Source organism: Peromyscus leucopus, chromosome 9 (genome assembly GCF_004664715.2).
Source record: "Peromyscus leucopus breed LL Stock chromosome 9, UCI_PerLeu_2.1, whole genome shotgun sequence".
Lineage (NCBI taxonomy): Eukaryota > Metazoa > Chordata > Mammalia > Rodentia > Cricetidae > Peromyscus > Peromyscus leucopus.
The window spans coordinates 67,565,281-67,592,749 of NC_051070.1; the positions used below are offsets into that span (position 1 = coordinate 67,565,281).

The following is a 27,469-nucleotide window of genomic DNA, read 5'->3' on the forward strand; positions in this document are numbered from 1 at the left end:
TGCACAAAACTCAAGTCCAAGTGGATCAAAGACCTCAACATAAATCCAGTTACACTAAACTTAATACAAGAGAAAGTAGGAAGTACTCTTGAATGCATTGGCACGGGAGATCACCTGCTTGGCCCGAGACTGCGTGTGCCATCTGGTGGTCGTAAGTGGTTACTGCAGGATTGCAGTTTCTGGAGGAACAGTCTTGACCCGCTGCTGGCTGATGCATTTGGGGTGTCTTTGCTGATAGCATACCAGCACTGCTCTTGAACTTGTGCTGAGAGTAGTTTCCTGCCTTCTTACACTATGAGTGCCTAGCGAGTGGTACAGGCTTGCTGGTTATTTTAAATAAAAACCACTGACCAGGAGCTTTACGGACTGTGAATTTACACACGTGATCTCAGACTGGCCCCCGGCTGCAGTGTGGCCTCGGCCCACTGTCCCAGCAGTCACCTTTTTTAGTGGTTCTAAAAGGCTGTAATGGAACTGAAAAAGCCCTTCAGCTAGAGATGTTCTTGGTAACGATGCTGCACAACCACTGATGCCTGTGACCACACACATGGGCTTCCTCTGTCTCATAAAAACACAACAGCACGCTGGTGTGCAGTGCAGAATTCTTAGAAGGGACCGCGATCCTGGTTTATGTGTTTAATAGGCCCTTTAGCATTATTTTAGGGCGTACTTCTACTTATGAAAAAAACCTTAAGAAGGGCCGGTGAGTCGGCTCACTTGGTGAAGGCGCATGTTGCCAGGTGAGTTTCATCCTTGGGAACCACGTGGTGGAGGGAGAGAACCAATTTCTGCAAGCTGTCCTCTAACTTCCACACACCAGTCATGCACATGTGTGTGCACACACATGCACCCTAAAGAAATGCAACTCAAAACAAATGTAAAACAAACCCAGAACACCTTAAACTAAACCACGCCACATTCTGGGGCAGCCTTCCAAACTCCTGTTGTCTACGTTGCTGGGCTGCATGGAGGACTAATCTGGACCAGCTTGCTTGGGTGAGTGCATAGCTTAAACAACTATGATGATGCAGTTCTCAGAGCACTGTGCCCTGATCTTAAGGGATGTGCGACCGGATTAGCTCAGTTTTACTAAGGAAAAGCCTGGCCTTCCTAGAGGTTAAGAAGCCAAAACAGATGAACAGAAGACCCTGAGCTCGGGCCAAGTATTTAGGCTTTAAACCTTGGGCTTTCCCACTACCATACAACCTGATTTTCCTTGAGAATTCCTGGCTGCAGCGCTGGACTGGAGAAGAAAAAGCAAATTTTCAGATACACAGGTAATAATTCTGACTTCACTGAACACAGGTTCCAGAGTCAGTTTCCCTCATCTTCAATACACAAATAAAACCAAATACACAAAAGAGTTGTGAAATAAAGGGCTTTTGTCCTGGACTAGTGTCTTTTGCTAGTTTTTTTTTTTTTTAATTAAATAAACACATTGTAGCTGGGAGTGGTGCATTTGCTTATAATTGTAGCACCTGAGAGATAGAGGCGAGAGGGTCAGAAGTTCAAAGTCATCCTCAACTACCTAGTGAGTTCAAAGCTAGCTTGGGCCACAAGAAGCTCTGTCTCAAAAAAAAAAAAAAAAGTGTGACTTTTCCTCCATTTCATTGCTGGGAGCCTTTGTATGCTAGGCAAATGCTCTACTATAAATGTGAGCTATAAACGTGTTTTAAGAACAAAGAGGAACCAAATTGGAAATACATTTATCTGCAAAGGGCTTGGCCCTAGTATCTCCCTTCTTAGTTGTGTTGGGAAATCAGGCGACAAGGACAGCCTGACTCCCAGAGCTCGGCTGGTTTGTGACCTACACAGCCACAGCCGGAAATGCTCAAAGCCTTTGCTATCCTGGGTAACTAACTTCTTCTTCTTCCCAAGGCGGCAATGCCCAGGGGTTACCTGGTCCTGTAGTCCTGACAGCGGGGAGACCCACAGCCTTGAGGTGAGTAACATCTGCTTTGTGTTCTGCAATTTACAGAACATTGCTTAAACACGCCCACGCCTTTGACGTGATCTGCGAAGTGGGTGTGTTAGCACTTCCCACTTACCTGCCCCCATCCTGCCCCCCTGGCAAACAGAAGACTGAGTATGAAGTAAATGGACAGAGGGAGGAATTACTCTAGGAAGCAGAGAAGCTCATTCTCAAACCCAGGTTCTTGGATGCAGGTCCTTTTCTGGTCATATCCCACAAAATCTACTCAGTTGCTCCTGCCCTTCTCTGAAGGGTGACCAGCTTTTGTGGTATAGAGAAGTCTCTCTCCTCTTTCAATTACCTCCTCCCTCCATTGAACACCTACTCAATTCTATCAGTGTCTTTATGTGCTGGGGATGTCACAGTTAACAGACACCAACTGTGTCTCTCTCTGGTGACAGAAGATAGAAAACAAAATAGACAATAAATCAAAGCACAGCTTTTGGTTTCCAGGGCTGTGAAATCAAACAGATTGAGGATATTACTCTTTTCCACATATGCTTATCCACGTAGTGAACAGAGTGAGATACTAAGACAGTGGAGCAGAAACATAATCTGACCACATTAGTTAGCCTTCCACAAGCCATACACAAGCCTAAAGCCTCTTCCGGGTTCCCATTGCTGGGAGGACCCAGTCCCAGCCCCATCTCCAGCTTGCTATCTTTCTTTAGTCTGAAAACACACCCTTCTTCATAGGGCTTGATCCTGACACACCCCACAGACCTAGGACCTACTTCATTCAAGCCTAAGGTTTCAGCTCCAAAGCCCCGATCACAACCGCATCTCCCCACGTTGGAGATATTATCTGATAAATGGTCCTCTCATGGGGTGATGTTTGATCAGTGATCATCTTCATTGGAGGAGTTATTTAATCAGTGATAATTATCATAGGAAGGGACATTAGGCAGTGATCATCTCACAGGAGGGGTTTTGTGATCCACTGGAAGCATTATTTGATCTGTGATCATCTCTCCCGCCAGCTTAGGATTCCAGGGTGAGGAATTTATTGGATCCATTCACTAAGCGGTAGTTGAGGTCCTGAGCCCTTGGGCCTGACCAGCATTGGTCAAGTTCTGAGTCATTGTAACATGAAATGTAGAGACTTAGGACATGGGGAGGGAGAACACTGCTGTGAAAGGGGCAGGGCAGGGCAAGTCATGATACCATGATGACCTCTGGTCTCCCAAAGACATGCTTTCCTGGTCTGGCTTCTTCACTCCCAGGAAGTCCCTTGAAACTGACTCTATCTCTGTCTCTCTGTCTCTGTCTCTCTCTCTGTCTCTGTCTCTCTGTCTCTGTCTGTGTGTGTGTGTTTCCCTTCTTTTGATTTTGATTGTCTTGGATTATTTATTTCCTGTGTTTTCATGGTTGTAGTTAGCCTCCTTAGGATGGAGTTTTCCTTCTAGCCCCTTCTGTAGGGCTGGATTTGTAGACAGATATTGCTTACATTTTTTTTTTTTTAAATCATGGAATGTCTTCTTTTCTCCATGTGTGGTAATCAAAAGGTACTACATTTAGTTGTCTGGACTGGCATCTGTGGTCTCTTAGAGACTACAGCACATGTGTCCAGGTCCTTTTGGCTCGTAGAAGTCAGGTGTAATTCTAATAAGCCTGCCTTTATATGTTAGTTAGTCTTTGTCCCTTGTAGCTTTTAATGTCCTGTCTTTGTTCTATGTGTTTAGTGCTTGGATTACCAGATGCCAAGGGGACTTGCTTTTCTGGTCCAGTCTGTTCTGTATGCCTCTTGTATCTTGATAGGTATCTCCTTCTTTTGGTTAGGGAAATTTTCTTCTATGACTTTGTTGAAATATTTTCTGTGCCTTTGGCCTGGGTTTCTTATCCTTCCTCTATACTTTCATTCTTAGGTTTGGACTTTTCATAGAGTCCCAGATCTCCTGGATGTGTTGTGTCTGGAGAGTTTTAGATTTAGCATTTTCTTTGACTGTTGTATCCACTTCTATCATGTCTGCAATACGTGAGATTCTTCCATGTCTTGTGTTCCTTTGGTGAAGTTTGCCTCTGTGGTTCCAGTTTGAGTTCCTGAATATTTCATTAAATTCAGATTTCATTCTGTTCAGGTTTTCTTTATTGATTCTACTTTTACTTTCAAGTCTAGAATGGTTTAATCAGTTCCTTCCACTGTTTGTGTTTTCATGGATTTTTTTAATGGGATTTGTTGGTTGCCTCTTTTAGGCCCTTTAGCATATTAATAAAGGCTGTTTTAAGGTCTTTTTCAGCTATGTTGGAATACTCAGGGCCTGCTGTGATAGGTTGCTAGGCTCCAGTGGAGATGCATTGTCCTGGCTGTTGTTGATTATGTTTTTGTGCTGGTGTGTAGGCATCTGGGATTGGGAAGATTGTAACTCTGGGCACTGATGTCTGATCTTTGTTGAATAGGTGTTTTGTTCCTTGCCTTCTCTTTCCTTTCTGGTTCTTAGGACCATGTGAGGGCTGTGTGTTGCCTGTAGGAAAATCTTCTAGGGTTCTGATAGGTGTGGGCACTGGGAGCTCCAGGTAAAAGATGTTTCTGGGCATTGGGACCTGAGACTTAAGAATGAGGAAGAGTTAGAGTCAGTGGAAGGGTTTCATAAGAGGGAGGAAGCAGGGTATTTCCCCAGGATCTGCTTGGTTAGTTCCCTGGGCATGGGGGTTGAGAGTGAGGAGAGGACACAGTGGCAGATTGCTAAAGAGGTTGGGATGAGACTAGGGATTTGAAGGAAAGGTGAAGGCCTGCCGTTGGCCTACTTCCCTGCCTTGGGTGGCCTGTGAGGTAGCAGAATGTGCCTTCTGAATGGGCGCTGGGATAAAGCAACATGAGTCTGTGTGTGTGTGTGTGTGTGTGTGTGTGTGTGTGTGTGTGTGTGTGTGTCGGGGGGGTGGTGGTTATGAGTGTAATAGCTGCATAGTCCACTGGAGATGGGGGTAGATGGGAAGGGGAGGTCTCTGCACACAGTCTACTGCAAGCTAGGGAATGCCTGGGGACTGGATTTTGGGGACTGGATTTGGAGCTAAGGGAAAGGTGGAAATCTGGTATTAGCCTGCCTGTTTCCTGACCAGAGTGGCCTATGGGTTCCCAGCTAATACCTGCTTCAGTTGGGGAGGGAGGCTCGGAGGAGAAGTGGGATCCACTACAGATGGGGGGATGAGGTTGGGAATGGGGGCGGGGCTGCCACAGGTGCTCTGCTGCAGAGCTGGGATGAGACTGTGGGATTACACTTGGATGAATGGAGAGAAAAGTGAAGATCTGCAGTCTGACTAGCTGCTTCAGCTGCCAGAATGGCTTGTGGGTTTCCAGGGCCAGCTGGAATTGGGGCCGGGGACAAAGCAAATGAGCACGTGTGTGTGTGTGTGTGTGTGTGTGTGTGTGTGTGTGTGTGTGTGTGTGTCAGGGGTAGGTGGAGTGAGAAGAGGAAAATCTGTGGGATCCATGGTTATCATTAGCAGTTCGGTTTTTTGGTGGTTTTCCCTTTATTCTGTACACTAACCCCTGTCTGAAGACCAGCTGGAAAAATTCCCCTCCTGTTTTGTAGACTGTCCATTCACTCTTCGGACAGTTTATTTTTCTGTGCAGAAGGCTTTTGATTTAACATAATCCCATGTGTCAATTCTCAGGTGGCTGTTTCCTGTGCTCCTGGGATTCTATTCAGAAGAAAAAAAATCCTACCTATATCCTGAAGTGCTTTCCCTACATTTTTCTCCAGCAGTTCCAGAATGTTGGGTTTTAAATTAAGATCTTTGACTCACTTGACATTTTACACAGGGTGAGAGATGCGGATAAAATGTCTTTCTTCTACAGGTGGATACCAAGTTTTGCCAACACCACTCATGCTTTGAGACCTTTGTCAAAGATCCGGTGTCCATAGCTGTGCGGTTTTGTTTGTGGTCTCTGTTCTTCTCAATTGGTCATGTGTTTGGTTTTGTGCATCACCATGCTGTCTTTGAGTAGTTCTGTGGTATAGTGCTTGAGCCTAAGTGTTTTACTTAGGATTACTTCAGCTACCTGTGTTCTTTTGTGTTTACATATGAATTTTATTTTGTTTACTTTGTTTTGTTTTGTTCTGTAAAGAATGTCGTTAGAATTCTGGTATGACAAATCAAACCTTTAGATTGTCTGTAGCTGGAGAGTTTTCTCTCCTGCTCCTACCAAGCCCCGGCAGTCCGACAGCCCACTTATAAAATAAACACACAGATGCTTATATTATTTAAACTGCATGGTCTTTAGCTCAGGCCTATCATTATCTAGCTCTTACTCTTATATTCAGCCCATTTCTATTAATCTATACTTTGCCATGTGGCTCGTGGCTTACCGGTACCTTATATCTTCCTTGTCCTGGCGGCGGCTGCAGTCTCCCCCTCTGCCTTCCTGTTCCCTCAATTCTCCTCTCTGGTAGTCCCATCTATACTTCCTGTCTGGCTACTGGCCAATCAGTGTTTTATTTATACAGAGTGATATCCACAGCAATTGTCTTTGGCAACAGTTGTTTTCACAATATTAATTCTGCTAGTGAAAGGTGTGGAATGTCTTTCCATCATCCAGTGTTTTCTCCAGTTCTGTTTCTCTCGGTGTCTTAAAGTTTTCATTATAGAGGTCATTTACCTTCATGGTTTGGCATATTCCTAGATATTTTTGAAGCTGTCATGGATGGGATATTTTTCCTAATTTCTCCTCAGCAAGTTCATTACTGGGGCAAGCAATAGCTGTTGACTTTCCATGTGTTGATTTTGTATACTACCACTTCCCCAAAAGGGTTTATCATAGCTCAGAGTTTTCTGTAGCACTCTGTGAGGCCTGTTAAGTGTATAATCATCTCATCTACAAATGAGAAAGCTTAACTTCTTCCCTTCCAATTCTTGTCCCATTCATACCTTTCTCTTGGCTTACTACTCTAGCTGAGGTTCAGTCTGCTGAGTAAGAAGGCAAAGAGTGAGCACCCTGTCTCCTAGACTGCGGTTAAGATGCTCTTTGTCTTGGCTGTGGGGCGTTTACCCACCAACCCCACAGCTCCCCAGAGTTTTCTTGAGTGCGAGCAGCAGGAAATATTAGATAGAAGGATTTAATGTGGAGAATCTTGCGGAGATAAACAGATAGAAAATAAAGGATAGTCTAGAGAGGGCCTGGAACCTTTTCCAACGGGCCCTGACTGTCTCTGCCCCAGGGTTTTTATAGAGATGCCAAGGGGTAGAGCAAAAGACCTCCTCCCCCAGCACAGCCAAGTGCAGACCATCTCAGACACCTGCACTCAGGCCCGTGGTCCTGATCATCCTCTATTCGGACCTGCTGGGTAAAGCCACGAGGAACCCAAAAACCGGCTCCCACACTTGGCTCAGCATTAATTTTGGCTTCAGATTTGTTGAATACAGACTTATTGCACAGAGGTATGTCCTGGCTGGCTCTTCCTAGTTTCTTCAGGATTTTTATCAAGAATTTGTTCACTACATTTTCTGTGTCCATCATTAACTCTTACTCACAAGAGGCATCTGGCAGGTGTGGGAACATATGGCAGCAAGTTCTCTTTACCCTACAATGGTGGTTGGTAGGTAATTGTACTGGTCTCTGTGGACCATGTATTCAATTTTAATTGGAAACTTAAAGATGATGTTCTCAAGGCCAAAAGCATGGCCTTCATGGTGAAAATTTCAGACATAAGCATTGGGGCTTGAAGGAAAACTTGGATTAACACTCCCAGCTCCCCTGTCTCTGTTTTCTTCAGCAGCAGTCCATGGAGGACTTTGCACACTCATGATGCATGCATACTTCTTTCCCAATAAAACTCTCCAAGAAAGCCCTTTTGCTACCCCCACCCTTTTTTTTTTCCCCAAATAGCCTATTACTATTGAATCACTTAAAAAATATTTCAAGGAAAGAACAATTGCATCAGAATCCAGTGACCCTGATTTTTTTGGAATTTCTCATAATTTCAAATGCTCAAAGGGAATTTCATAATTCAGAATTAATTGGACAATGAGTGAGAACAGGGGGCACATTTTGGTGTGTTGACTCATGCCAAGTTCAAACTCACTCCATCTCTGTTTCCCAATGTGAATAATGACTCCATTATTTCAAGACAGGAGGAAAGTTGTGACTGCAACATATCTCTAAAGCAAATAAAGAAAAATATCCTCCCTCTCCTTCACCATATTCTGAATAGAGCCACCAAATAATAGTAGTTTTATTTATTTATAGAACATACATTCTCTAGGGCTCAATAAACTAAAGGATGAGCAAAATGCAAGTTAAAAGAAATAAACAGAGCTTTGCTATCTAATTCTGAATTAAAGAGCTAGTCAAGGGAATGACAAAGACTATTTCTTTACATGAAAATTAGAGAGAGCTTGGGAAAGGGCAAAAATGAAGAGGCGATGATGTCGCCTTGTCATGTTCCGCTTGCCTTCCATCACACCCAGTGCCGCAGAGAGTAACTGTCTGGGTGGGAAACCGGCATATTCCCTTGATCACTCTGAATATGACCCCTGACACCACACATCCTCTGCTACAATGACAAACTTCTGTGCCTTCCTTTTCCCCTCCCTCTGGATGTTATTCTAATGGTATATGGTTCATTGGACAGAGAGCATTGGTGCTCAGTGTGGTTTTCCATCCAGCTCTGTTAGGGCGGGTCAGCAGTGCACAGGGTGATTGCTTTCAGCTTCACAACATTGAAGAGACAAATAGAGAAAGACAGAAAGACTGTGCTAGGGAAGGCCGGTTACACACACCCCTAGACCCAGGAGAAACAGGGCCAGTGCTCACCATGAGAGTCCTGGCTGCCAGAAGTCCCCGGAGCACTGGGGAGCAGCCCTCATTGCCCCAGTGTTGGATTTTCTACAGAGATGTGCCTGAGCTTGTCATCCTCTCCAGTGGGCCGGATGAGGCATCCTACCGCCACAAAGCAAGAGGTTGAGTTGGGAAATGGGCTCCATGTCTAGCATGATCTTTAAAACACAGCCATTCTCCCAGCACTGCATTGATTGGATGAAGTGCAAAACCCCAGTCTGCCCCTTGCTCTGTTTTTGTTTAGTTTTTAATCCGATGAAACCACTTCGCTTTTTTGCATTTCCATTCCCCTCTGTGAAAACTAGAATGCAGAGAATTGGTTGTGAGACGAGCAAGGCAGAGGAGTCCGGAATGGTTCTCAGCTTTGAATCTGTGCAGCTAAGTGGGTGGTGGTGCTAAGGTGGGGTGGGGGTGGGGGCAGAAGGGGAAACAGGTTAGGAGCAGTGAATGAGGAGTCTTGTTTCACACATTAGGTAATGTGTTGTTCTGTGTATTGCATGTGTAAAAAGAGCTGAGCCAGACATTTGAAATGTCATAGAAGATTGAGGTTAGAAACAGCTTTTTGGTGTTTGCAGCTCTCTAACGCCAGCGCCGCCTCTCACTCGCCTAGCTCCAGCCGGAGGAAAAGCGTTGTAAGTAAGGAGATGCCCATAGTAAGGCTCATCCAAAGCAGACTGCCGGCAAATCCACGGTGGTAAAGTACTCAGCAAACAACTGGCTGCAAGAGCGGCTCGCAAGAGTGCGCCCTCTACTGGAAAGGTGAAGAAACCTCACCGTTACAGGCCTGGTGCTGTGGCACTGGGTGAAATCAGACGCTATCAGAAGTCCGCAGCTCCCCTTGCAGCTTCTGGTGCGAGACATTGCTCAGGACGTCAGAACAGATCTGAGCTTCCAGAGTGCGGCTATTGGCGCTTTGCAAAAGGCAAGCGAGGTCTATCTGGTTGGCCTTTTTGAAGATACCAACCTGTGTGCTATCCATGCCAGACATATAACAACTATGCCAAAAGATACCCAGCTAACACAAAGCTACACGGAGATCGTGCTTAAGAGTCCACTATGAGGGAAACATTTCATTCTCAAAAAAAAAAAAAAAAGTTTTACCTCTTCTTCCTGTCATGTTAGATATTTTCTTCCATGGGGTCAAAGGTACCTAAGTATATGATTGCAAGTGGAAAAATAGGGGACAGAAAACAGGTATTGCCAACTTTTCCATTTTCATTTATGTGTGAATTTTTAAAATATAAATGCAAGATATAAAGCATTAATGCAAGCAAATATTTCAGTGAATGCATTTCAACAGTTCAACTTTATAACAATTATAAATAAATTTGTTAAACATTTCTGGACAATGCCAGCATTTGGAATTTAAAAAAACAAGTAAATTTCTTATTGACAGCAACTAAATGGTGTTTGTAGCATTTTTATCAAATAGTAGATTGCATCCATTCACTATACTTTTTGATGAGTTGTCCTACATGCAAGTACATGTTTTTAATGTTGTCTGTTTTCTGTGCAGTTCCTGTAAGTTTGCTACTAAAATACATTAAACACAAACAAAAAAAAGGAAGAAAGAGAGAAAGAAATAGAAAGAATGGAAGGAAGGAAAGAAGGAAGAGATTTTTTTCAGCTATTAAAGGCCAAATTAGATAAAATACATTTACACTCCTAGGAATCTCTAAATGATTGTGTGAACTGGGTTCCTATATCAAATATATTCATTAATATTTTAGCAGATTCTTTTTCCATAATGTATCGATGCTTTCTTCAATAAATTTGATAATCTAAGGCTTAATTATATATATATAATGATATAATATATATTCATCTTAGAAATATTATAATGAAGAAACAGAATAATGCTTTACACTGGTAGTTTTATTTTCCCAGTGTTGGTGGCGGCAGGGGTGGGGGCGGTGAGAAGTGCTGATATAGACAACGAAAGAACAAAATTTGGACACTAGAGGGTGCCATGAACATGTCAGAAGACCCCAAACTTAAAAGGTACCACTCAGGGTCTCTCCTGCCTTCATCTTTCCCCTAATGCAGAAATTAAGGCTCCTGGGTCTGTGAATAAAAGATGAGCCCCACCCCCTCCAGGCCTCGTGATCACCCTTGCCAAGGATGGCGTCTTCTTCTTCTTCTTCTTCTTCTTCTTCTTCTTCTTCTTCTTCTTCTTCTTCTTCTTCTTCTTCTTCTTCTTCTCCTTCTGATGGCTTCTTAAGGAGGGTCCCCAGCAGGCTGAGTGAACATGGGAGCAGAAAGGCGGAAGTTAAGCATGGGGAACACAAAGGGAAATGAGAAAGCAGGTAAAATAGAAGAGGGTGAACAAGAGGCTACGAAGAGTGGGAGAATTCCAAAAAGCCAAGGCCCGAGGGGGCCAGAGAGACGGTTTTTACTGGACCCTCCATTTCCCAGGTGGCTCTGTACTTTCCTTGATGCTGTAATACAATACTCTAACAAAAACAGCTTAAAGGAACGATCATTTTGGGGCTTGGCTCTAGGCAGGGAAGTCACGGTTTCAGGGCTCTGAAGCAGATGCTCACGTTACTGTGACTGTCAGAGCACGGTTACATTGTCAGAAAGCGGAAGGAGGTGAGCATGCGTGTATGGCTCACTTTCTTCTTTTAGGACAGTCCAGGATCTCAATGAGTGTGTCTTTCTACCTCAGCTGACCTAACCACGGGAATCTTCCACAGTAATGTCCTGAGGCCTGTCTCCCAGCTGAGTCCATATCTCATCGGTTGGAATTTAAGATTAATCATCATAACCATGTGAAAAGTCAGATGTTCTCTACCCTATGTACCGTCTTCACAGAGCATACAGTAGAAGTTCCTTCAGTGTTAAGCCTCAAAATGGTTTTTTTCCTTGCATATCTACAATAAAGTTCAAATTAGGAATGATAAGGGCATAATGGACAGGGAAGGGTTAAATGGTGTGGGACAGGGAGAACAGCATAGAAGAGGCAGTATGAAGAGGGGCAGCTAACTCTAAAAAACTTTGAAAATGCTATACGGAAACCTACAACTGTACAAGTTTCCTAAAATGCATACATACTTAAAAGTGGTTTAAGTAGAGTTATCCTTTGATGTGATGGACCAGGTATCTCTCAACACCACAGGGTATCAAATAAAAAGCCAAGGACTGGATATGGGTTACCCCCTTTCAAGTAGTTGGTTGGTAGAGTCCCCTAGTCCCCCCCCAACCATTGTAGGCTATTGTTATTGCGCCTAGTTACTCTCCATTGTTTAATGATAGGACCCTATTTCTGAAGACCCCATGTACTTGAGTCATAGGAGATGAAGAAATCAAGCTGGCACTGATGTAGAAGCTTCATTCTTGCTGACCAGCTTTTACGGTGCTGGAAGGTTCTATACGTGCTATCAGGGGGGAAAAGTCATCAGCAGTTTCACCCAGCTCCAAGTCCTGTTCACTACAATGACTGGCGCGATATGCTCACTAGTGCAGCAGTGGTGTGAAGGTTAGAGCAGTGTCCCAACTGCTTTCTGGTGGGACTGAAAACCCACTCCAGAAAGTGGAACTCATGCCTGGTATCATTAACTGGGCCAAAAAAAAAAAAAATTATGGTTGGCTAGGTCAGAGACCCCAGAGGAGAAGCTATTATTCTGCTAGATGGCCATAGCAATAAACTGCTCCTTCAGTTCTTATCTTTATACTGATAAATTAGTGCTTCTCTAAGTCCTCATCAAAGAAGCTTGTTTTTGCAGCAGATTGTGATTAATACAGAGACCTACAGCTGGTCAGCATGTAGAGAATAGAAGACAGGGAGAGGTCAACTCTAAGACGTCTATATCACACCTCCTCCTACCAAGCTTCAAGGATCGTCATGGTAGAAGCTCTGGCAAGACTCTAAGAGCCAGAGGAAATAGACATCTCCAGGGAAACATTATTTGCTGAACATGACAGGGCCACAGCACACATGAACTCACAGTGACTGCAACTACATGCACATGACCGATGCCAGATCACACCCGCCAAAATCACGGCATGCATGGGAGAGTGCTGGGGACCAGCCCCGGGAGAGATCGGGACTTGAGGAGGGTGGACGTAGCAGGCGATATAAAGAAGTTGCACCAGACAGCAGTTTGAATCTTTTTCTGAGTCTCTACGAATATTTTATTTGTTACTGTGCTCAGGAGGCAGTGTATGGGAGAGGAAACATGTGTCTCTCTCTTTCCAGGGCCACAGAGTTTATTTTTATATCTTACAACAATGATTACATCAGTCTATATTTGCATTTCAAAAGATACCTAATATGTGACTATTTCCCCAACATGAATCAAAATATCCTTAGAAAGTCATAATCATAAAATTCAATGATTACAGTTCCTGGAGCAAGCAAAGTTTAACTGGGGGAGGGGAGAGGAGATTCCTTTAATATTTCTTCATGGTCACTGTTGCCAGACAATTAGAATCTAAAAGGCTAATTTTTAACTTATAATAAGCAAAACAAAAATTCTTATTAAATTATATTATAGTCTATTTTAACCCTTTATATATCCTAATTTATGTATCTATAAAATTTCTGCAACATTACTCTTTCTTATTTTTATAATCTTCTAATGATTAACTCATAATGTAAAATCGTGTCCTTTTTCTTGGTTCTTAGTTTTCAAATTTGCATTTTTTATCTATTAAAGCATTAATATCTTCACTACAAAATAAGCAGGAAATGTTTCCAAACTCATTTGTGGGTTTCTTTGTACTTTCCCAATCTTGGTCTTCATCTCCATCTCTGGGATCTAGTCAGAGCATCCTGTTCAGCCATTTCATCAATATTAATATTTTCAAATGTGTAGGTTTTATATTACTTTTTCCCATAAACTTATTCATCTTATTTCCTTTCCCAGACCACCTCAGATCATCAATATTTTGAGGGCAAAGGAGAACAAGTCAGTGAATCCAAAAAGCACTATACAAATGATTTTATTTTTTAAATAATAAAACTAAAGGAGGAAGTGGGGCTGTGTCCACCCAGCCAGAAACTGGAACTTTGTCACCCGGTTTCTTCAGCCAAACAACAGTCCTACAGTGTCCTTAGCTAAGTTATGAGACCTGGAACTTTGTCATGCGGTCTCCTTAGCCAAACAACAGCCATACAGTCTACTTAGCCGAATGGTGAGTGGCGCCACCATCCCCCTCTTTTTTATTTTTCAGTCGATCCATTTGAAATTCCATTGACAGTGTTCTGATGCCTCTTGCTAGTTGTCATTAGATGACTAGAAAAAGGAAAACAAGAAGCAAGAAAACAAAAATTATCAATTCCAAATAATAAAAAATGGCCAAACACTAGTGGAACCTCTATATTCCCTAATATATTCATTTTAAATGAACCTTTGTTAGTCTCAAAAATATGTACAGAACCAATGGATTCACTACGTAAAATTGCATAAGGGGCTTCCATGTATGAAGTTATAGCTGTAGATATAATCCAATATTTATTCTTAGAGTGATAATAATAAAGAGTTACTTTGGCAGTTACAGCAAATAAATGGAAAGATCCTTTTGTACATTATGCTCATGCATAGAAGTGGAAGGAGAATAAATGGGAACTACCCTGTCTGGAGAATACCAAGCAGCAAGTGGTTCCTCAGGAAACATGTGGATCATGCTGAAATCAATTCTCTTTTCTAATAAAAACTGTATAATCATAGCTAGGCCCTCTAACACCCCATTCAATCAGTTGATTAGTATAAGCTGTAGCAGGATAACTTACTGCTTTTGAAAAACCGCAAACTATAATGGATATCCACTATATGGATCAATATTATTCTAAACATCATCTACTAAATAACGCAATTTTCAAGGAGGGAAATAGAAGGTAGAGGATAATCTTCTGGATAAAAAATCATAAATTATTGGCCCCATAAATTTAAGACTCCATACATCTCGATAGCCAGGTTGTTCCTGAGATGGAGAATCAGCAACTAGTGTGCATTGACGTAAGAGAACACAACCCTTTTTTTTTTTGAGAGAGACTTTCGTTAGTATAAAAACAAATTGTGGGAATCTCTGAATAACCTTCATAATTGACTTCCTGACTTTTAAACAATATATAACTACTGTCACCACCTCCCATAAGCTGTGTATCATTTGTGGTTACCTTAATTGGTCCCTGTGCCCAGGTGGCAGGGTGAAAATATGGTGGCAGGTCAAGCAAATATGACATAAACGGCTCCGCTCCCACTAAACAGGAATCCAATAATAATTAAAAATAAAACTAACCACCTTTAATCCCAGCACTCGGGAGGCAGAGGCAGGCGGATCTCTGTGAGTTCGAGGCCAGCCTGGGCTACCAAGTGAGTTCCAGGAAAGGCGCAAAGCTACACAGAGAAACCCTGTCTCGAAAAACAAAAAACAAAAAACAAAAAAAAATAAAATAAAATAAATAAATAAATAAATAAATAAATAAATAAAAAAAATAAAACTAACCGTACCCGTATAGTAAGCAAAGAGATCATAGCCAGGAAAAGATTAGCTGGATTTTTTTGGAATTTATTTTCTTCAAGAATTTGTTCAGCCAAACAACTAAGCTGTTTTATCTGACCCCATGTTGGCAAAAACTCTTGACGAGTAGATCTTGCAAAGCGGCCTTGCTCACGTCGCTTTGAGTGAAGACGAAGCTGAGCAAAAACAGGCAAAATATTCTCAACCATATCTGTAGAATCGGGCATTTTTGATGGTGGCGGAATGGAAGTCGATTCTGAGTGGGAGAATCGCTCATATTCTCTTGTCGTTTCGTTTTTCCAATATGGGTGCAGGACATGACATGACCGTCTCGGGGACCGGTCCACATGGCCTGATGAGGCGATCTGGGATCCCAATGGGCGATTCTGCATTCTGAAGAAAAACATAAGCATATTCCCTCCTAGAGGTTAAGAGAACACCTGATCCTTTCCACTCTCCTGACTTTCCATCTTACCATAGGTCTTTGTTTTGATTTATCCAGTTCCCAATGAAGAGACATTGGAGACATTCCTTCTGGATTAAGATTAAGATGGTTAATTACAAAGAGAGCATGAGATAAAATATGGTGAGGAGAAACATATTTAAATTCTCCCTGCTGTAGTTTAATAATTTGATTTTTAAGAATTTGATGAGTTTGTTCCATTATAGCTTGACCTTGAGAATTGTGTGGAATGCTAGTAGTATGCTTAATATCAAACTTTTCATAAAATGAGGCAAAAGCCATATTAGTATAAGCAGTAGCATTATCAGTTTTTAAGTGTTTTGGAATTCATATATATGAAAAGCAATAAAAAAGATGTTGAGAAACATCCCTGAAAGCTTCTCCTGTGTGGGCAGAAGCAATAATAAGATGTGAAAAGGTATCCACATATATATGAACATAGGGTAATTTTGCAAAAGTATTTACTTGGGTCACATCCATTTGCCAAAGATGACTAGGCAATAATCCTCTGGGATTAACTCCCACTGATAAAGAAGGCACAAATCCAGGACAATGAAAGTATTGCTTAATGATCTGTCTAGCAGATTTCCGAGTTAGGCCAAATTGATGTTGGAGAGCCCATGAGTTTTGATGATGTAAAGCATGGCTCTCCATTGCCTCTTGTAAGGCAGGCATTACGATAGATTGTGTATAAGAATCTGCTGTTAATGGACCAGGTAAAAAAGTATGTGCTCTCAAATGTCCTATAAAGTGGGGTTTTGTCCTGTGAGTTAGAAGAGACTGTAATTTAAATAAGAAGGTAGAAATTGTTGTTTCTGGCATTCTTTCTGCCAATGATAGCCTTTTTGGCAACGAGGGCAGAGTGTGGCCCGAACATTAACCATTACCCAAGAAGAGATCACTGGACAGGAAGACATAGCCCTTGGGGCTGATAAATGACCACCATTAGTTGGACAAGTCCTACGAACATGACCCATTTATCCACAAGTATAACATGGACCAAGATTGACAACTCCAAATGTTTGTGGCTTTTGAAGCATCGGTGTGGGTGTTTTTCCTTGAAAGGCTGCAGTATAGCTATCCCCTGCATAAAGGAAGGGTAAAGTCATCACAAGCCTTTATATAATCAGAAGTGCTTCCTGTCCTTCTAATAGGGCATATCAGAGCTTGGCAAGCACTATTGGCATTCTCATATGCCAGCTAATTAAGCACTATTTCAGTCACTTGTTCATGAGGAATAATTTTGTCATGTCAGTCAATCTGGCCAAAAAGGTTTCATAGGATTCATCTCCCTTCTGCTTTATATTAATCATGCTATTTGCAGGTGCACCCCTTGAAGGGAGATGTTTCCATGCTTCAATAGCCATAATGGTTATTATTGTAAAAATCTTTTTTGGTATTTTTAATTGTGATTTGAGTGTAATCCATTCTCGCACCCTAGCAACATAGGAAGGGTAATATCTTTTTCCTTTTGTAAACTAATCTGTCTTTTAACTTCTTCATATTCTACTTTCCAGAGCAGAAGTTGTCCTCCTGACAAACATGATTTTGGCCACCTAATTCCAATCACTAGGAGCTAACCAATAAGTTCCTAAATTATCCACCAAAGTTAAAACATAAGGAGCAGTGGGCCCATATGCTACAACTGCCTGTTTCAATTCTTTAATTAATTCATAAGGCCAAGGCTCCCGCCCAGGCATCTCTTCATCATTTGTGTCAAACGTTACTGTTAACACCTAACAAAAGCTTCCCCTGCTCCAGCAACTTCTCTCTAACCGCTGCAGCAAACCCTACAGGCTCCTTGTCTGTTTTTGGCCTCTTTTTAGGTTTCTTTTGAAAAGGAGGTGGCCAATCCTCCTTGACATTTTAAATTTCCTCTTTCTCTCCTTCACTTTCTATTTGAAAAGACTCCTTATTCTTCTTATCTCTTCTCTCTCATTGTTAACTTCCTTTTCTAATGGATCTTTAAATAAAAGAGGAGTAATAGATTTATTTTGAGGCGAGGTTTCTGTAGATTTTTTTTTACATTTAGGTAAATCCCCAACTTCCATAGGCACCCAAACCTACTTCATTAATGACCACAGGCACGGCTTGTGACCATTCATACCAAAATCTAATATCTCCTCCTACTTCATCCCAATTATCAATATCTAGGGAACCTTGATCAGGAAACCAAAGACTGATCTCATGCACAAACTGTAAAAATTCACAAACTTGTATTTCATTGTCTTTCATTCCTTTCTTTTTTTCAAAGTATATTTTAAAATATCAATAGAAAGTCTCCTTTCCTTAGACTCCACCTGTCCCACTGTATTAATTTTTCTTTTCTCTTAGGTATTCTCCCTAGCCCTATTCTCTGGCCAGGGGGTCTTTATTAACTCTTTCTTATTCCCCACTACCACCCAGCCTTACTCTTTGACCAAGGGGTCTGCAGCACCCTAGTGGGATCCCTGCTACAATGGAAACACCTTATTCATGCTTACCCTACTTCAAGTCTCCTGTTCGGGCACCACTTGTATTGGGGACCAGCTCCAGCAAAGATCAGGACTTAAGAAGGGTGGATGTAGCAGGCGATATAAAGAAGTTGCACCAGACAGTAGTTTGAATCTTTTTCTGAGCCTCTACAAATATTTTGTTACTGCATTCAGGAGGCAGTGTATAGGAGGGAATATATGTGTATCTCTCTCTTTCCAGGGCCACAGAGTTTATTTTTATATCCTACAACAAGGATTACATCAGTCTATATTTGCATTTCAAAAGATACCTAATATGTGACTATTTCCCCAACATGAATCAAAATATCCTTAGAAAGTCATAATCATAAAATTCAATGATTACAGTTCCTGGAGCAAGTAGACAAAATTTAACTAGGCGGGGGAGGAGATTCCTTTAATATTTCTTCATGGTCACTGTTGCCAGACAATTAGAATCTAAAAGGCTAATTCTTAACTTACAAGAAGCAAAACAAAAATTCTTATTAAATTATATTATCTATTTTAAAACTTTATATATATACATATATATCCTAATTTGTATGTCTATATGATTTCTGCAACATTTCTCTTTCTTATTTTTATAATCTTCTAATGATTAACTCATAATGTGAAATCATATCTTTTTTCTTGATTTCTAGTTTTCAAATTTGCATTTTATATCTATAAAAGCATTAGTATCTTCACTACAAAATAAGCAGGAAATGTTCCCAAACTCATTTGTGGGTTTCTTTGTACTTTCCCAATCTTGGTCTTCATCTTCATCTCTGGGATCTAGTCAGAACATCCTGTTCAGCCATTTCATCAATATTAATATTTTCAAATGTGTAGGTTTTATATTACTTTTTTCCATAAACTTATTCATTTTATTTCTTTTCTCAGACCATCTCAGATCATCAATATTTTGAGGGCAAAGGGGAACAAGTCAGTGAATCCAAAAAGCACTATACAAATGATTTTATTTTTTAAATAATAAAACTAAAGGAGGAAGTGGTGCTTTGTCTACCCAACCAGAAACTGGAACTTTGTCACCCGGTTTCTTTAGCCAAACAACAGTCAAACAGTCTCTTCAGCTAAGTTATGAAAACTGGATTTGTCATGCGGTCTCCTTAGCCAAACAACAGTTATACAGTCTCTCTAGCTGAATAGTGAGTGGTGCCACCAGGGGAGGACCTCAGGAAGTCCCACCCCTAGCTGAGAAGCTGTTGGCAATTGGTGGCTTCCTGGGAGGGAGAGTTGTTTTCTTTAGGGATATGACTTCTTAGATCCTATACATACAGGCATATGAACTCTGTGTTTTTAAGAGAGAGAGAGAGAGAGACAGAGAGAGAGAGAGAGAGAGAGAGAGAGAGAGAGAGAGAGAGAGAGAGAGAGAACATGAAGTAAGAAGGGGAAAGTTTCAGGAGCACAAGAGAGGGATTACAGGTGGATTTGATCAAAACACACTACATGCATGTATGAAGTTCTCTGTTAAACATTATAATAAAAAAGATCAACAGCAAAACTAATAATTAAATAGAGCAATTATGATATAATTAAAACATATGACTTATTTATGGAGATTTATATTTGTATTTTCAGACCATAGTTGGTCAAGGTTAATTAAAACTATGGAAAACAAAACAGACTTTTATTCTCAGTAAGCCTTAACATAAGAATTCACCTTCTCTACATTTTACTGTTCAGAGTCCCAAATACACCATAAAACACAAATGTAGACTAGTACCATGTCATAAATACAATGATATATCTCAAAACAATGTGCTAGAATCTATGTTTGAATTCAAGACAAAATTACAGTAACTGAGTTAATGTTTACAATATTAAAAGGACTTAGGATTTATATTAGTTCTCTTAAGACTCTTAAAAATTAAAATGTTTTTCCACCATGCCAAACTATAAATGAAGAATATAAATTGTGGAATCACACAAATTCGAATTTCAGTACTAGCTTTCCTTACTTGCTAATCCATGAACAATATTTCTAAGCCCTCTTCCCTCCTCATCTACAAAATAAAAATAACAACAGTATGTCAGAGGATTATGTTATAATGTATGTTATAAAGGATTCAAATAGCTAAAATGTTATTGGTAAAATTTCTAGTTTATTGTATCCTCCCAATAAGCAGTTTCCAATGCTCTGTCAAAAGAAGGGTTAATACCCTTAACTGACAGGGGTTCTTATAAATGGGATTCACAGGGTATGCACAAATAACTTGCAAGAAAAATGTATACAAATAAAATATAGTTCATAAATAAATGAAAAACTAAATTCACAATAACAAGTATTTTCCTGCCTTTTAAAATTTCTCATTTCATTTAAAAGCAGCCTTCCTTAGTAGCTGTCTAAAGTAAGTACCTAAACATTAAAAGGGACACTTTCTCAGGTACGGGACAATGGAGGCGTCATGGGGAAGTGTGTTATGAACTGCTGTCTTCTGTCTTATATATATTGGCAAGACGTGTAGGGGTCTCTGCAAACACCAGGACTGGCAGAGTAGTATCTGCCTGAGGCAAGAAGAAAATTCAATTCAACACTACTCAATAGCCAGTGTTGGTTCAAACTTCTAGAGTCTGACACTGGGCATGTTTAGGCATATTTAAGCACAGCACAACTTTTTAAAAACAGTGTCCTGATGACAATTAACTCAATCCCATGTCTACAACAAAGCTGAGACATGTTTACATTGAAAATCTTTACCAAGTACATATGGCCTCTTCCATAAATATGGGTTCTGTTGACTGAGAAACTGCTCAGGATAAAGGTCTATGGAGGAAGAGTCTGGAATAAACATAATAAAATAGTCTGGTGGACTCAGGTGTGGCCTGGCCCTACAGATAGTGAAGATCACCAGGTGATTAACCACATCCATTCTCAGCTTTTCCGGGTGGAAAACAGGTATACATTGCTTTACTTTGAAGAGACAGCTCTGTGTGGTTAATATTCCTGGTTTTCCTAGTGCTTATCTGTAAGCTCAAGGACCTCACACCCTCTACAATGATGAAGGCAAGGAGCATGGGGGAGTTGATGAGACAGGAGGTAGATATGTCCATAACTCTCTGTGTACACGCAGGAGATTCTCAAAGAAAATGGTTAAATAATAAAAATAAATGACAGTAAAGGATAAAAAATAATCAAATAAGATTTCCAAGTCTACACTGATACAAGCCAACATGCAAATAAATAGGGGATAAAGGAAGGCTTCTCTTTACAAAAGAAAATCAACTAATAATAAATGTAGGAGGAATAACAGAACTAGAAAAACATCATCCATTTTCAGTCATCCCAGTAAAAATTCTTTTAAGCAAGAATCATTGACACTAGTAGAGCATTATATAGTTTCAATGTCTCTCCATAAGATACTAATTTTAGTTTCAAGAAGTCCCATTTATTAATTGTTTTTTTCAGTGTGCTACTGGTGTTATATTTAGGAAGTGATCTCTGGTACCAATGCGTTCAAGACTACTTCCTACTTTCTCTTCTATCAAGTTCAGAGTAACTGGATTTATGACCTGCTCTGGTGATCAGATGGCCGAACACCCTGGCTGTCATGATAGAACTCTCATCCAGTGTCTGATGGAAGCAGATGCAGAGATTCACAGCTGAGCTCCGGGAGTCCAATTGGCAAGAGAGAGGAGGGATTGTATGAAGGAGAGATATTGAGACCATGATTGGAAAAAGCACAGGGACGAATAGCCAAACTAGTGGAAACACATGAACTGTGAACCAATGGCTGAGGAGCTCCCATGGAACTGGACCAGGCCCTCTAAATAAGTGAGACAGTTGATTAGCTTGAACTGTTTGGGAGGCCCCCAGGCAATGGAGCCGGGACCTGTCCTTGGTGTATGGGCTGGCTTTTTGGAGCCTGGGGCCTATGCTAGGACACTTTGCTCAGCCTTGGTGTAGGGAGGAGGGGACTGGACCTGCCTCGGCTGAGTCTGCCAGGCTGGGTTGACTTCCCAGGGGAGACCTTGCCTTGGAGGAGGTGGGAATGGGGGGTGGATTGCGGGGAGGGCTGGGATGTGGGAGGAGGGAGGACGATGGAATCTGTAGCTTATATGTGAAATTAAGTTAATTATAAAATAAAAATATTAAATAAAAAAGATAAAAGGTAAAATGACAGCTTTATTTTACTGGGTAAACCTGGCAGGTGTACCATGTGAGCAAGTGTAGCCCTGCCAACAATGTGGCTGTGGACAGTCCTGGCCTCTGCTGTGATGCACTGGGAACACAGTATCTGCTCCAGGCTCCAGCAAGTGGATCTGATGTCATCAGGTAGGCTCACAGGGCTCTGCAGAAGGTGCACTCCCAAGTGTCAAGGCCAAGAAATGCAGAGGAGGACTTTACAACTTCACTGGATTAAGGAAACTGGGAGAGAAGGATGGTAAAGAGTGACCTTGGTTTTTCTTTGGCTACGGAGAATGTCACTGGAGCAGCTGGAGAAGTGTGAATAAGTCCTTTCAATTATAGAGTGGCACTCTAATAATGCTGCTTTCTGATTTTTATAATATTGTATTCTTTTCACCAGGAGGAGATATCTTTAACATTCTTCTTTAAAGAATTGGGACTCTACAATTACTTAGGAGATGGAATGAAACTGGGCAATAGATACATCTCATGTTCACTATGAAAATCTAGACTCTAATTCCAAATGTGTTCCTCAGGATAGACGGACGTTGGGGATTGCAGTCTGGGTCTAAGTCTGCAACTTAGCCTCCAGGCAGAACCTTCTCACTTTTTCAGTTACTCAGAAAAAGACGTTCTTCCTTTTCCTTCTTTTCTACCTCTTGTTCTTTAGGATGTTGGCCGAGGCCGGGGCATGCTCTCCCTGACACTCTGGGACCTTTCACTCATTCTCTGAGAACCTCCCCCTAACTTTTGCCATGTGGCTGCTTCCAATATCCATTACTAAGGCTTCCTGCTTTCCTGGACCCTAATTTAAAAGGCCTGGCTCTTTCTTTTTAACCGCCTAACCTGTTTCCGTATCCCGGAGACTAAATTCCTTCACCCGTTCAAGAACACGTTAACAGCATCAGCCTCCTCCAAAATTTCCAGTACCAAAGACTTACTGATGACATTGCCTCTGCAGCAAAAGATGGTTACAAAAACCACAGTTACAGTCTCCTTCTCACCTGCCTAGTAAAAACAAAATCAGGAAGGTTAACCATGGCCGTGCCACTCCGTAAAGCCCCTCCATCTTGGTTAAACGGCGGCAGTGCCCCAAACTAGAATAATTTGGTTCCCAGAATTAAAATAACTCAATTTTCCTCATTCTTGCCCTCCTCACCTGGCTGACCCCAGTTATGGCCGGGCACAAGAGAAGGTTATCCACCACCAACATTCTTTAACCCTCGCTACTCCGAACAAAGGCCAGCTGCAGGCCAAGAAGGGGAATTTTCAGTCTTCCCCTCCCCCGCTTTTTCTGCCCCCTAGCTACTCCAGCCTGTAAGTGGACAACGGGCTTTGGTTCTTGGACTAGAGACTGTCCCTCCACAGGTCCTTTCTCCACTAAGGCCTGTGTGGTTAAGTCGCTCATTCCTTTGTCTTTCTTTCCTTCTTACCTCATCCCTCTCACACTAAGCACGCTGACAAAGCGAGACTAGCCGCCAGAAGGAGTTCTGGAAGCCCCACCAAGCCAGGTTCAGCCACCCATCCTCAGTTTGGCCAGTGAGGCAGCCACAGCGATGAAAAGCAAGGATGGGAGACTTACTCCAAGTGGTCCAATCGGCCAGAAGAGCCAAGAGGCCCGGCGACATCACTCCCCACCCCAAGTTCATCTTTGGGGCCCTGAGGTGAAGTTTAGGTTTAACTAGAAGACAAGAGCTATGCATAACTAAGCAGCCCTGGGCAAGGTGTGGTCCTGCACATCACCCTTGTCTCTGCTCTAGGCTCTCCTGCAAAGCGGTCCGACAAGCGGTCAGAACTACACACTCATCTCAGGGCCGGAGACCCCAGCCGCAACTCCAGCAGCCCTGCAATTTCTCCCAGCTGGCCGGTATATAACTCAAATAAACTGATGTTGCTTACACTGTTGTCAGGGTTCTCTTGCTTGAATCTTACATTGTTAAATACTGTGAGAGGTTTGAAATGCTTTGAAAAAGTGACAATTCTCCTCTAAAGTTATTTAAAAAAAAAAAAAAAATCCAGTAGACAGGTAGAGTGAGCTTGATCTGGCTGAAAAAGAAAAAAAAGTGCTGTCTGTGGAGTGTGAAGTGACTCACAGGAAGCCGCCACACCCCACATCCGTCTCAGCCCCATTTTAGGCTTTGTTCTCTGCATTTGCCCCTCCTCCTTCTCCTAGTCACCCACTGTCCCCTTTCACATGTATTTACCTGCAGGGACAGCTCCTTCCCGTCCCTCCCCTTCTGCCACTCACAATCGATCGCCCTTGGTTTCACAGGAGCAGGGTGTTGAGGGAGCTTTGCTAGAGCGGACTGTGCTTCCGGGGCAAGTGTCCGCTCTCTGTGTGCTTCTGGGGGATGGGGTAGTGGAGATGGAGGAGAAGGAAAGACTGCCTTTTCTCACCCACCTCCTCCGAGGGAGGGCAGAGGCCGGCTTTTCTTAGAAATGACTGCTTCTGGTGACTCTGGGGGGCTTCTGATAAGTGATTCCGTGGGTGTCATCAGCCGTGGCCACTTGTGCCACCCTTCACGTACCACCGGCCACACAACATGAGCCATCCTTTCCTGGACGCTCGCCCTCCATCCTCTCAGCCCTGCCTCGGTTTGAGGCTCCAGCCCGCCAGTTCCCTGTGCTGCCCTGGCTCCTGTCTCCACTCCTAATGTAGCCATTTGGAGTGCCACTGCCTCGTTTCTGGCTTCAGCCCTACTTTCCTGTCTCTAAAAGAGATGCACATGTATTCACAAGCAAGTCCCTGGCCAGTCCTGGGGCCTATGTTTCCTCTCTGGCCCTACCCAACACCACTTCCTGCCGGCCCCGGAAAGCTTGTAAAGCTCCATCAAAGCACGTCAGGATGTCTGTGGGGACACCACTGAGCTATGATCGCCTCTGATGTCTTGTGCTGGACGCAAACCACTGAGACACAAAAGAATGCTTTTTTTTTTTTAAGTTTATATTTTGCACATCTCACTGTGTCACAGGTCAACATGCTGTGACAGGGCCTCCCTTTCCTCAGGGGTAAACTTGGACATTCCAGCAGCATCTCTCCCACCCCCATCCCCCACACCTCCTCACTGCCTTTTCTGCGAGCTAGGCTGGGGCAGAAAACCATGCTGCCTCTTTCCCCATCCCATTCTTTGATCTAACACTTCAGCTCCACTTTGAAATGTTCACCAAAGAGCATGACTTCAGCCCCTCTCTGCTTCCTAGGTGACCAGAGTCCTCCCTGGAGGACCACAGGCCCAAGTGCTCTTTGACCTCTAGTTTTGCTTTTGTTCTTCAGAATCTGAGAATTTATTACTGTGTTCCCGTCGTCAAAATGTATGATCTTTGTCTCCTTGCCTTTGTGCTGGGCCAAAAGAGACACATTGGCTACTTGAACAGCCTTAAAGAGGACTCCAGGAGTATCACTACCTATGGCGTGACCTTTTTGACCAAACCCAGCAACCAGAACACCATCGTTTTGCTCAGTGAAGTTCAAGCAGCCATCCTTGGGCACTGGCACTGTGATTCTCTTGCCATGCTTGGTGAACTGCACCCTGACCCACTTTCTGTTAGCAGAATTTGGATGTTTCGGTTTTTAATGCCTACGTGTTCAAGCACAGTTCCCTTGGCATGGGAAGCACCTCCAACAGGATTGGTCTCCACGGCTGTGCCCCAATGGGCTTCCTTGTGCTGTGTGCCATGCCACTTCTGGGACTGGTTGGTGACTGTGGAGCTTCATGGCGGTATGAAGACTGCGACGGTTGCCCATCCTGCCGGCACCACAGGCCCAGGCGAAGGAGCTGGCCTCTGGTTTTAATTGCATGCTGTTAGCATGGAGCTCCCTCATGCAAATAGCCGATTTCTCCTTCATTTCTGTTACAGAACCCTGACTCTTCTCAGGTCTCTCTTTCAGGACTTCCAGAGCTTTCTTTGGACTTTCAACCCTTTATTGGACCCCTGGAGATCTGTTAGTGAAGCATTACTTCTGTCACTGCTCGCTTTTGGTAGAATCAGTGAATATCCAGTCAGGGATGAAGACGAAAGTATGGGTAGAGGAGGTTTACAGCAGCTGACCTAAGAAAACAGTGAGAGCGATAACAAGCTATATGACCCCAAGTAAGCACCTGGCTGAATAAATAGTAGCGGGTCCACTCAATGAAAAGTTAGCTAGCTAATGCTTATAATTCTTGGTGATGCTCCAAGATTCCAAGGATGGCCCGCATCAGAGTCACCCAGGGGCATATTAAAAATACAGATTTCTGGACAGGGATCCCAACTGAACCAGAAGTTCTGGGAGCAGATGGCTTTTTTTTTTTTTTTTTTTTTTTTTTTACAGGCTACTCCAGTGGCAGTGCATATTAAACTTGGAAAAAGTGGGAGTTAGTTCATCATGAGGAGAAATGGTCCTGACACATGGTCCAAATGCAACTGTCAACCTGGCCGATACGGAGCTGGAAGAGTCAAGAATGGCTGTGTATATGTACATATATATTTACCTTGGCAGATAACAATGTGGATGACTGTGCTCTTAACCAAGTCAAAACTTTCACAAGTGCTGTGACTCACTTTCTTTATCACTAGTCACTTGAAAAGAGACAGCAAGGAAGTGGCTGTGGAAGAGAAATGTCCCTTCTCGTGCATCTCCACAACTGCTCCACACACCAGGCTCCAGCCCCTTGACAGCAAACTCTTTACACCACCTCCCCAGTCCCAAGGCCACATTCCAACTCAAAGTTAGAGGATGCAGATAGACAAACAGGTGAATAAAGACTTCTCCAGATGGATGAAGATGGCCAGCTAGACCTGGAAAAACACTCATCGTTAGTCACCAGGGGAAGGCAAAGTGAAACCACAGTGAAATGCTATTTCACACCTACTAGAGTAGCTAGGAAAATATGTGCTAATTAATGGAAATACCAAATTTTTGCAGAAGCCAAAACAGAACCCCTGTATATTATGATGTCAATGAAACCAAATGTGTGTGCGTGTGTGTGTGTGTGTGTGTGTGTGTGTGTGTGTGTGTGTGTGTAAAATGATAGAATTGTTTTGGAAGACAATTTGGCACTTACCCAACAAGTTAAACATAAAATTACCATATGACCCAGAAATTCTAGTTATAGCTATATTTACAAGGAAATTGAAAACAGACATTCAAATATCTATACATGAAATATTAATAAGGGATATTATACATAAT

General features: G+C 42.4%; 1 protein-coding gene, 1 long non-coding RNA gene and 1 pseudogene across 2 annotated transcripts; 1 reads left to right on the forward strand and 2 right to left on the reverse strand.

The window, feature by feature from the left end:
- Positions 1 to 8,724: 8,724 nt before the first annotated feature.
- On the forward strand, positions 8,725 to 9,807 carry LOC114683788 (histone H3-like centromeric protein A). The gene is made up of 3 exons (XM_028858121.1): positions 8,725 to 8,862; positions 9,323 to 9,379; positions 9,592 to 9,807. The coding sequence occupies exons 1-3, from the start codon at positions 8,725 to 8,727 to the stop codon at positions 9,805 to 9,807; spliced, it is 411 nt and encodes a 136-aa protein (XP_028713954.1).
- Positions 9,808 to 13,920: 4,113 nt separating this feature from the next.
- Positions 13,921 to 18,346, reverse strand: LOC119088523. The gene is made up of 3 exons (XR_005092178.1): positions 18,159 to 18,346; positions 15,203 to 15,605; positions 13,921 to 13,984 (listed from the first exon to the last, which is right to left on the reverse strand). It is a non-coding gene; the product is annotated as an uncharacterized LOC119088523 (long non-coding RNA).
- Positions 18,347 to 23,172: 4,826 nt separating this feature from the next.
- On the reverse strand, positions 23,173 to 26,041 carry LOC114683787 (annotated as a pseudogene).
- Positions 26,042 to 27,469: the final 1,428 nt, after the last annotated feature.

Excerpts from the sequence above, each read along its gene's own strand:
- LOC114683788 (XM_028858121.1), top strand. The coding sequence starts at position 8,725 with ATGAGAGTCCTGGCTGCCAGAAGTCCCCGGAGCACTGGGGAGCAGCCC. Across the intron at positions 8,863-9,322 it reads AGGCATCCTACCGCCACAAA|CTCTCTAACGCCAGCGCCGC; the intron begins GCAAGAGGTTGA and ends TGGTGTTTGCAG. Across the intron at positions 9,380-9,591 it reads CCAGCCGGAGGAAAAGCGTT|CTTCTGGTGCGAGACATTGC; the intron begins GTAAGTAAGGAG and ends CTCCCCTTGCAG.